Source organism: Cardiocondyla obscurior, linkage group LG16 (assembly GCF_019399895.1).
Source record: "Cardiocondyla obscurior isolate alpha-2009 linkage group LG16, Cobs3.1, whole genome shotgun sequence".
Lineage (NCBI taxonomy): Eukaryota > Metazoa > Arthropoda > Insecta > Hymenoptera > Formicidae > Cardiocondyla > Cardiocondyla obscurior.
In genome coordinates, this window is record NC_091879.1 from 4,561,782 (window position 1) to 4,573,496 (window position 11,715).

Here is an 11,715-nt window from a genome sequence, read left to right on the forward strand (position 1 = left end):
TGCGTTTTTGGCATAATTATGGTCTGTGGATATAATTGCGATAGAAATAATGACTGGAATAAGGTTTATACTTTAAATAAATATACTGAATGTACTAAATTATTATTTTGAACTGTTTAATTGTTGAAGATTCTTTTGTTATTGACGAACAATATTATTACTGAATAATTATTAATTTTGATATGTATAATTACATTCGACCTACAATAATTACAGTTATAAGTCCGGGATCTTAGGTTTGAATGTTCTAACTTTTTACCCGGTCAGTGTGGTTTCACTGGTTAAAATTTTACCGCAGAGAAAGTCACTCTGTTGAATTAAACTAAATTTTTGTCTATGTGAAATGTCTCAAAATAATAATTTATCTGGCGGCCTCTCGGGTGGGTCGCCGCACCGCCACGACCGTGTGCCCGACACGGCGCGATCGTTAGAAAGCAAGGGACAGGTGGAGAGTGTGCTGGCAGGCGCTCCATCTGAAAATGTTACTGCTGGTGGTCAGCGTGGTGATGAATGTATAGTCCCCGGTACATCATCTGCCTCAATCTGCAAGGGGAATATTAAAAAAGTTGCTGATGTTAATATGGATATCGCTACCGATGTTGAAGATGATGATACTGATTTGAATACTACAATTATACAGAAAAAAGTTATAGCTGAGTCGTCTGCGTTTTCTGAGTCTGAAAGTCCTGGTCCATCTATGATACCTACTAAATGTAAGGATACACCACTGCCGATGAGAACTCCAAAAAAGAGAACTATAGCACATGCCATACAGGAAGATGATTCGCCGCCGAAACGTGGATCTAAAATATCAAGGAAACTAACAAGTCGAGATTGGATCGTAGAGTCTTCTGATGATGCTGAAATTGATACTGGTGCTGTTTCATTGAGTGATGACTCATTTGAGGAGCAAGAAAAGCAGGTTAAAACTAAATCTAAAAACATTAGAAAATCGAAGAAAGGTGATTCTCCTATTGATGATCTTTTCGGTAACAGGAATTTGAGTGCGCAATCGATTGGCGAGCGAGCCGTTAGATGGATTGAAGAGGTGGATGTGGCGCGCGCTAAATCAAAAAATTTACAAGGGCGTACGTCAGGTGACATGAAGAATAATCTCAGGAACATTAAAACGGTTATTGAAGCACTTGTTGATAGAGCTGCAGATATTGGTGATCCTCTGTACCTAAAACAAGAAAATAAGGAGTTAAAGTGTAGTTTAAACGAACACAAAAGTAATGTAAAGAAGCTTACTGATCAAGTATCTAAACTGGCTAAACAGATGGAGTTTTTGATTAAGGAGAACGCTAATCTTAAAATGCAAGTTAAGGAGCTTTCGAAAAATAGCAATGTATCCTCCAATAATATTAGTGCCGGGAATAGCGAGAATAATAGGATGTTGGATAGGCCGAAGAATTTGAAGTTGTCAAACAAGCCGCAAATAATAAGTATTGAAAAGGGCAATTTTATAACACCTGAGAAATTATCTAAAAGGAAGGCCGATGAAGTTGTTAAAGATGCAATAACTATCGATGAAGAGATTGAAAGATTAAACGCAATTCGTGATAGGTTAAATAATAAATATCTTAATACGCCTACGTCCGGTTCGGAAAGAAGTGTTTGTGAATATAATTATAAAACTAATAGTAATAGAAATGTTGAGACTAGGTATAAAGAAACAAATTATAATGATAATTTCCCTGCTATCGCAAATAATAGAAATAATAATAACAGAAAAGTTGCATTTTCTGATTTGGAAGATGAGAACATCCCGATTAACGACGAGGGATCTGCATATAACTATAATCATCGGGAGACTACTGTGAAGAGACAGAAAATAAGACGGGCACCCAGGAAGACCGTAGTGTCAATAAAAGCTGATAATTCTTCCAATATATCCTATGCTGACATAATTAAAGTTGCCAAAGATAAAATACATTTAACGGAATATGGTAACAATGTTCGCTTAAAAAAGGCGCTGAATGGATCATTGATGGTGGAAATCCCTGGTGGTGGCGCGCTTGAGCAAGCTGATAAGTTATGCGAAAACCTTAGGAAAGTTCTCAATGGCAAGGCCATCGTTACAAGACCTATTGCGATGGGTGAAGCTAGATTAAGTGGCTTTGATGAATCATTATCTAAGGAAGAAATCTCAGGAATTATAGCAACGGCTGTTGGAGGTAAAATCACGGATTTTAAAGTTAGCAATATTATCACTATGCGGAGTGGTATGTGTATGACATGGATTAGTGGTCCCCTGATATATATTGATAGACTCGCTAATTTGAAAAAAGTACGTTTGGGCTGGTCTATAGCACGAGTGGATCAATCGAAGGCTAGGCGAGTTCAGTGCTTTAAATGTTGGTTTTTCGGACATACTGCCAATAATTGTACACAAGTAGTTGATCGTACAGGATGCTGTTTTCGTTGTGGTGAAACGGGTCATCTATCTAAAATTTGTAAAAAAAGGAACAGATGTATTATATGCGATGAACTGGGTCTTAGTAACAATCACCGAATCGGTTCCTTTTATTGTACTGCTGCTAACAATCCTGGAACGAATAATGTTAGTGATGGAAATAAAAATGTGAATTATCCGACTTATTCTAGGGTTGATATGGATCATGGTTATGCCAAGCAACAGAGGTAATAGTTATTTAACTGAATTAAAGATGATACAAGCTAATCTTAATAAATCTAGATATGTCTATGACATTCTAACGCACTATATTAAAAGAAACACCTATCACGTAGTATTTGCATTCGAGTTACCGTGTGTTCCGCAGACGCCTGGCTGGTATTGCAACGATAATAAGCTTGTGGCCGTTTATGTTGACCCGATCTGCATTAGGCCGGCCCCAACTATTGTATGTAATAATAGAAACGTTATAGCGGTAAAATTGGATAAACTGGTTCTTGCTTCGGTATATGTTTCACCTCATTGTAATAGAACTGATTTTGAGTCACTCTTGAGCGAGATTAGCGAAATAATCCATAGAAATAGCGGTAGGAATGTGATGATTGTTGGAGATTTTAATGCGCGCTCGGCTCTATGGAGCGATGTAGTTACAGATTGGCGAGACAAACTTTTGCAGGAATTAGTTGTTAATTTGGATATTTCAATTTTAAATAACAATATCCCGACTTGCGTACGTCCTCAGGGATCTTCGATTATTGACCTCACTTTGGTGACAAGGGATCTAGGGAATTCGATAGTTGACTGGCGAGTGTATGATTACGACATAAATTTATCCGACCACAGATGGGCTTCCTGGAAGTTTTGTAATCAAGCAAGACTTAAAATTAAGAAGAATAAATATAATTATATTCGATGGCGTTACTCTAAAAGAGCGAAAGATAGGCTAAATAAAAGAGAAATGGCTCAAGCGATAAAACAAATTAAAGCGGAAGAGGGCACTCATTTAAGGAATCAATGGATCCACTTCATATCTAGTTCAAAAGGAATAGCTACGTGGACTATTAGGGCTATTTTTTCTAATTTTTGGAGTTGGCTTGAACGCTCGTATGGTGAATTGGACTATGTGACCCAATTCCTTACTTCTCATGGTGAGTTTTCGCCATTTTTATTTCAAATTCGAAAGGTTGAATCATTGGATTGTTCTTATTGTGGAAGCAATGCTATAGATTCAGTTGAGCACACTCTCAGATTTTGCTCCAAATGGGACAGACATAGAGTCTTATTATCGAACGAATTTGGCAATGATTTCGAATTATCAACAATAATTAAGCGAATTTGCGAAAATAAAAAGAGTTGGGGGGTTTTTGCAATTTTTTGTACAGATGTTTTGAAAGAAAAAGGCTTAAGACCTCCGTAGCTCTTTCCCCCCCCCAACACATTATATATAGATAGCCATTTAAGCTCTATTGATATCTTTTATGAGTCTATCTAATCTTAGTTTATTTGCTGGATGGGCAATCTATTTCCTTTAAGGAATAGGATATGTATTATTATTATTATTGGTTTATTGGGATATAATATCGTATTCTTACTACAGTAATTTCACCGCGGTAGTTTTGTACATAATACAGGGACTTCTATTAGAGTACGGGCTAGTTGTAACTACTCGTTTAGTGTTCGTCCGTCTCTATGTCTGTCCAGTGAATGTCCTATAAGTGGTGGAGTTTTTAGTTGGTAGGGCCGGCTAGCGGCGAGTCCAACACTACCTAAGGGATCCGGCCCTTAGGTGTGCATAAAGGCATTTTCTCTCCACTCAAAAAAAAAAAAAAAAAAAAGGTTAGGTTAGGTTAGGTTAGGTTAGGTTAGGTTCCGAATTTAGTGTATGATTTCATACGCTGACGTAATTATCTATTACGGTCTATTCCCTTCTTGACTTTGCTATGCCGAAGTTACATAAGAATTCGAAAACTGCGTTTGAACGACGTATGTATATGCGCCGTTTAATTAAACTTAATTTGGCCTATACTGAGAAGAGCAAGATTTACCGAGATATGGTATTAAAAGACTTGTCTCACAAATTTGTTGGTCAACTTTATCAGCTTGGCGTTATTACCACTAGACATTATGATGTCGTTAGAGCTTTTAAGATGGCGACCCAGGCTGCATCTTGTTATATCGAAGACTCGGAAGCCCTTCTGGATCTGATGCGTGATCACGATTTGGATTCTACACCTGTTACCGTCCCATCTTTTTCTTTATTATATTATTCAACAGATGGTGGGGTCCTGTGTTCACAGAACGATTGTAATTATGATGCTAATGAGATTGACATTTATCCTGAGATTAAGGAAGAACATGTTATTGGTGATGATAATCCACCAAACATTAAGCTTGAATCTGGAGCTATTTTGGTTAATGCTTCACCTATTGGTGATATTAGCCATTTTTCTCCACCAGCTCCCAAATATATCTTTGATGAGACTTCAGCTTATGCATCGTGTTCTACTGATTCTGATTGTTTGTTTGATCCACAAGGGAGCAAATCCATCGCACCCCTGGAGCAGTCTAACAGCCCTTTCATGAATGTGGTTATTACTAGACATTTATCTAATTATTTGTCTTGTGCCGACAAGATTCGTTTGAGGTTGGCTTATCCTGAGAATCTTATTCTTAAGGAAAATTTAAAAGCCTGCATGACTGGATTAAGTGCTGTTATCCCGAGAGATTGCTATCATTATGCAGATACTAGTGTTTCAGGTGTTATCGCTGATCGTATTGCGAATCCTATTCCTGGAGATGTTAAAATCATACCTCCACGTGGTTCTGCTTATTTGATTGCTAGGTGGTCTAAGTTCTTTGGCGACTTTTCTACTAATACTAATTGGAAAATTGATACTTCTTATGTGTTTCCTATTCAAAATTACATTGGATGTTTGTGCAAATCCCCGCTATATAAAACGCCTTCTCTGTTGTTGAATCTCGCCTTCCGACAGTATGTTTACATGTGCGGTAGAAGGTCACCAGAATATTCTTGTGGCTCTCTAGTTTATGGCGTCACCTAGAGAAGGTTTTGAGCTAATTATTCTTTGATGTTTGTGGATGAGGTTTGTGGTTGGTGGAGACCCAGCTGTCGCTCATCGCTTCATCATTGAATTATCGCCTCTATTGAGGCATTGCCGGGACGTTAAATAATGGCAATAGCTCCCGTCCTGAGTCTGTCGATTAGATTCTAAGGAATTTTGTAAATTAAAATGTTGTCTGAGCTGAATACTGTGTATTATTTATTTATCTACTGTTCCCCTTATAATTGCCTATTTAATGAATATTGATTGTGACTTTATACTGAATTATGATTAAAAAGTGTTCTTGTAAGTATGAGTGAAGAATAAATGATGGTCCGTTGTATAAAAGCTAATTAAAATGTACAGGCGAATGTTATTAAGTTTTAAAGTTCACAATAGAGAGAATGAGAAGTATTGATAGATAATTCTGTATTAGTTTGCTAACCGACTCTAGCAGCAAAACGTTGTGCAAGATATTAAGTGATGAAGCTTAAGAGAAGTTGTTCAAATGATAAATAATGTAGAATTGTTAAAATTAATATTAATTTGATAATAAAATGCGAAAGATTGAGTAATGAGGCAATAGAGAATGACATTCGTTTGTGTTTTCTGTGTTAAAAATGATTAATGACTATATATACGATTGATTATTATGTTACATTATATTTATGATGAATTGAGTTGAAAAAGAAATTGTATTACTGTTGAAATTGAAGCTGCTAATTGCAGTGAAAAACTGAAGGGATATTCTTATTTTAAATGAAAAGATGTATATAATATGTAAATTGCAGTTGAATCGAGGCAATGGTTTGTAAATTACGGGTTAAAATCGATTTTTAAAAATGTAACATATGTATAAAAGTGAAATTATAAACAATTGAAGTTAGAGCAATTTTGATTTGAAATTCTTAATCTGGAGCCTAAACTATATGTAAATACTGATTTTGAAAGTAGCAGAAGGCACGGTTCATAAATTATTGCAGTTTTTAAAATAATAAATGACAAGATTATATGTACAATGTTCCTAATGTCTATTAATATAAATAAAACTGGTGACCTCTTGGATGGGTCACCACTCCGCCGTGACCACGTTCCCGACGTGGCGCGTTCGTCAGCATGTGAGGGGCAGGTGGAGGGTGTGCCGACAGGCTCTCCGCCCGCAGATGCATCTGTCAGCCAAGCTAGTTGTGAAGGCGCGATCTCTGGAGCTTCTTCGCTGAAGTGCAGAGAAAAGAAGAAAGAAGAGGAGATTGAAGACGAAATTCAGGAGGATATAGATAAGGATGATTCTATAAAAACTGTTATACATAATCTAGAAGAGAATGAAGTTACTGAAGTTAATAAAATTGATACTTATGTACTTCCATCGTGCGAGGTTGTTATACACCGGCAAATGGAGTCGCCTGCTTCCAAACAGATGGTGGTCGAAGGTGAGACGCCTAAACGGATGAAAAGAAAAGCAGTGATGGAGTCGTCGGAGAACTCCTCAGATTCAATTGGAATTTCTAACGCGAGGAAAGTTATTACAGCGAGAAGGAAAAAATCGATTATTAGTAGCATGGACGAAACAAGTGGGAGAGAAGAGAACCCGTTTGACATACAATCGCTAAGTGATGAATCGTCAGAAAGTCTAATAAGCATGCACAATGTTAAAAAAGAAAGAAAGTGATCGAGGATATCTAAGGAGCCTTCTCCTATTGAAAGTCTAATAGGGAAAGAAAAAAGTGCTGGTATACGAGAAATGGGTGAGAAAGCGATAGAATGGATAGAGGAGGTGGACACGAGTCGCGCAAAGTCAAAAAATTTGCAGGGACGAACTTCTGGAAACATGAAGAATCGACTGAGCGGCATCAAAATTATTGTGGAAAAACTGATGGAAAGGGCGTCCGATTTGGGTGACCCGGCTTATCTGCGGCAGTTAAATGGTGATCTGAAAAAAGAAAATAAAGAATTAAAGGTTAAAATAAAAGACTTAACTAAAAATATGGAGAAGATACAAGAACAAATGTTGACGTTGACAAAACAAATGAAATACGTAACGGAGGAAAACATTAAGATTAAAAAAGAGCTGAAGAATAAAAATATTGAAGTTAAAAATACCCCGACTGGTTCGTCGACTGTAGGGAGTAGCGGTAATATAAAACGCCCGGTGGACCTGCCGCTCAGGGTTAAATCTAAGCCAAAAATAACTCAAGTATTAAAAGGGAAATTTATTTCGCCGGAGAGATTGAATCGCAGAAATGTGGATGAGATAGTCGCGGATACAAGGCTAATTGATGAGGAAATGGAGAAATTGTTCAAATTACGCGCAAAAAAACAGGCAGAATTTTTAAGTACCCCGGTGGATAATCCGATCATGGGTGATAGCAACTCGAAGATGACGGAGTCGTCGAAGACCTATAGGATTAGTAGAAATGCAAATAAAGGGATTTATGACTCTATAGATAATATGAGTAATAATAACCGATTCGAAGGAAGAAGAAACAACGCTACAGACATAGAAACAGCGGATGATTTAAACTTTGAACTAGTTAGAAATAGGAAGAAGAGGAATAACGTGAATAAAATAAGGCGAGCGCCGAGGAATGCGGTTGTTGCGATAAAAACTGATGATGATGATATTAAAAAATCGTACGCGGATATTATAAAAGCGGCCAAGAAAGAAGTTGCGCTTACAGAGTACGGCGATAATGTGAGAGTAAGGATGTCGGCGGGGGGCGCTTTGATGCTCGAGTTACCTGGGAAAGATAATCATGAAAGGGCTGACAAACTATTTGAAAGATTAAATGGAGTTTTACGAGGAAAGACAAAAGTAACGAGACCTGTAGCAATGGGAGAAGCGCGCATTTCGAATTTTGATTATTCAATCACGTGTGAGGAGATTGCGGGGGTCATCGCCACTGCGGTGGAAGCGCGTATAACTGATTTCGTGGTGAGTCCTATCAGAGAAATGAGAAATCGCATGAATATGTGCTGGGTTAAAGGCCCCTTAACTTATATAGATAGATTAACAAACTTACAAAAACTGAGGCTGGGCTGGTCCATTGCAAAAGTGGATCAATCGCGGGCGTGCAAGGTACAATGCTATAGGTGCTGGAGGTTTGGACACGTGGCTAATACATGCAGAAATAGCGAAGACAGATCGAAGAATTGTTTCCGATGTGGACAGGCGGGCCATGCAATGAGAGACTGTAAACAAAAAATAAATTGTGTATTATGTCAAGAGGCGGGGTACGGAAGCATGCACAGGATAGGATCATATTTTTGTTACTCTGCTCAGAATGTAAATAGGAAAGGAGGTAATTATAATTTTAATAACGGAGAAGGTGTAAATACTGGAGATCGCGACGACTATTATAATGTTGGATAAAATTAAGTACGTAGACATGATGCAGGTTAATCTTAATAGGTCTTTTGAAGCATATGGGATTCTGTTACGATATATTAAGAAATTTGATTACGACATTGTATTTGCGACGGAGATGCCAAGGAAACCTAAACTTTCAGGATGGTATTCAAACGATTTAAAAACATCTTTTATTTATGTTGATTCAAATAAGCTAAGACCGGCTCCACAAGTTGTATGTAAGAGTAATTTTGTTATCGCGGTTAAAATTGGTAAGCTATATGTTGCGTCAGTTTATATTTCGCCTAATTGTGAAAGAAGAGATTTTGATAATTTAATACTGGATTTAGATAATGTATATAACTTAAGTGAAGGTAGGAATCTATTGTTGACTGGAGATTTTAATGCGCGCTCAATTGAGTGGGATATTAAAACTAATTGGAGAGGGAAGCTATTGTACAATTGGTGTCTCGACAAGAATATGAATATATTGAATAATTTAGATTTCACATGTAATCGGTATCAGGGCTCTTCGGTTGTGGATCTTACTATGTGCACCGATGACGTGACAGAATGTGTATTCGAATGGAAAGTATTAAAAGAAGAGGAGAATCTTTCTGACCATGATTGGATAAGTTGGAAATTTAAATTCAAAAGAAATTATAAAGTTAAAAGAAATAAATACGATTACATACGATGGAAGAGCTCTAAGCTTAATGTTGATCTATTTGAGAATATTCTTGAATGGCTTCCAGTAGATGAAAATCTGGATCCGGATAGAATGTCGAAAAGGCTCGAAACGGTGATGTATGATGCTTGTTCGGTGTCTATGGGCAGATCGTATATGCCAGGATTAAAAGATAAGCAAGTTTATTGGTGGAACGATATAATTGAACATGAGCGGCAAAAGTCGAGACTCGATAAGATACGGACGCATAACCTAATCTCTCTGGACGACTATTAGTGTTTTGTTTTGTCATATCCGAGTTTTCCGGCTCTTGTGATTGTTTGTGTTTGAATTTTTTTTTTATCCTTCGTGTTTTACGCAATTCTCTTTTAAATAGTTGTTTCGTGTTATTTCATTATGCAAGAGGCTTCGGCCTCTTGCTTGGCAAGCGAAGGGGTTCCTTCCCCCCCTGATCCTATTCCCAACTCTCATACTTCTTTAATTTTTTCCTCCTACAATGACAATCCTTCTGGAAATATTTCTGTCCCCTTAGATGTTATCGAAAATTTTATATCTCAAACGAGTGGTGATAATGTGTCTCACATGGACATCTCTAAAGCTTCTTCAACAGCGGATTCCTGCAGTATTAAAGGTAAAAGAATTAATTTTGCTCCCCCTAAATTAAATATTACATCTTGCCTCAAATCTAACGCTTTGGACAAATCTGTATCAGACTTTTTAGTCGTTCTTAATGATAAACAAAGAAATTTAGATCCCGATTCTAATTCCAAAATCTCCATGACAACCGAGAACGCTCCATATAACAAAAAAAAATTATGCGAGCGAATAACAAAACACATACACAGTTTACTGACCCAAATACTTCCTCCTGTCCCCCCGACGATGCTCCTTTGGAACCCAAATACACGGTGAACGACGCACCTCCGTTTTTTGTTTATATCCGCCCTGACAAGGAATGCGACACTGCGTTACATTATCTTGATGTTTGCAAAACGGTAGCTCAATCTATTCATACCGGTGTCAAAGAAATTAAAAAAGTTAGCAAAAATCAAATTATCGTAGAGCTACAAGACGCGGAGATAGCTAATAATTTAGTCAAAAATTCGGTCTTGAAAGCAGCTAACCTCACGGCCTATATCCCTTCTTTTAAACTTTTCAGATTTGGTATAATTAAAGACATTCCCTTGTCTCATGATCTTAAATCTATTAAAGAGAATATCGTCACTCAAATTAAAGTAGAAAGTATTGATAGGCTTAACAGAAAAGTCAAAATAGACAATAAAGTTCAGTATATTCCTTCTAAATCGATTCGCATTAAATTTAGAGGTCAGCAGTTGCCTAAATATATTTTTCTTTGTAAAGTAAAGCAAGAAGTTTCACCATTTATCAATCAGACTCGTATTTGTTATAACTGTTTTAGAGTGGGGCATGTCAGTGCTGCTTGTAAAAGTAAGGCCAGATGTATATATTGTGGTCAGGACAAGCATGATGATCCATCTATTTGTCCTAAAAAAGATCTTCCTCATAAATGTCTTAACTGCTCAGGCTCTCATCTCCCTACTTCAATGTCCTGTGACGCTATAATTTTTCATAAAAAAGTTAAAGCTTTTGCATCTGTAAATAATATTCCTTTTGCGGATGCTAAGAAAACTTTATACGATTCTAATTTGTCAGCTCGTGCTAATCCTTCCTTTGATTTTGTTAATTTTCCATTAATTAACTCCTCTGCTTCACGTAATGATTTCAATACTAATCCTTTAATTAATTATTCCTTCAGCCAATCTAATCCCGCAAATGCTTCTTTTAATTTTAATTCTTCTTCTTTCTTTCCTTCTTACAGTAGTGCTACCAAGGCACCAATCATTTCTAATCATTCTTCTTCTTCTCTTTCCTCTTCTTCCCCTTCTACCCTTTTCCCTTCATATAATTCTGCTCCTAACTCTAATTCTTTTCAACCGAATTCTATCTCTAAATCTAAATCTTATCAACATGACACTAATCATCGGGCTCGTAACCTAACCAAAAATACAAATTTAGTTAAAACTCGCTCCATTCTTTCTAAGCATAATTCCCCTGTAAATAAACAATCTGGAGCCTGTGCCACATCCACTTTGAATAGTGGTAATGGTATTGCTCTGATTAATAGATCGTCGTCTTCTTTATTCATTAAAGAAAATTGTAATGATCCTCTTGTAAATTTAAA

The 11,715-nt window shown here is 36.9% G+C and overlaps 1 protein-coding gene across 1 annotated transcript; it reads left to right on the forward strand.

Moving 5' to 3' along the window:
- The first annotated feature begins 8,864 nt into the window (after positions 1-8,864).
- Positions 8,865-9,788, forward strand: LOC139109086 (uncharacterized). Its single transcript, XM_070667901.1, has one exon. The coding sequence runs from the start codon at positions 8,865-8,867 to the stop codon at positions 9,786-9,788; it is 924 nt and encodes a 307-aa protein (XP_070524002.1).
- Positions 9,789-11,715: the final 1,927 nt, after the last annotated feature.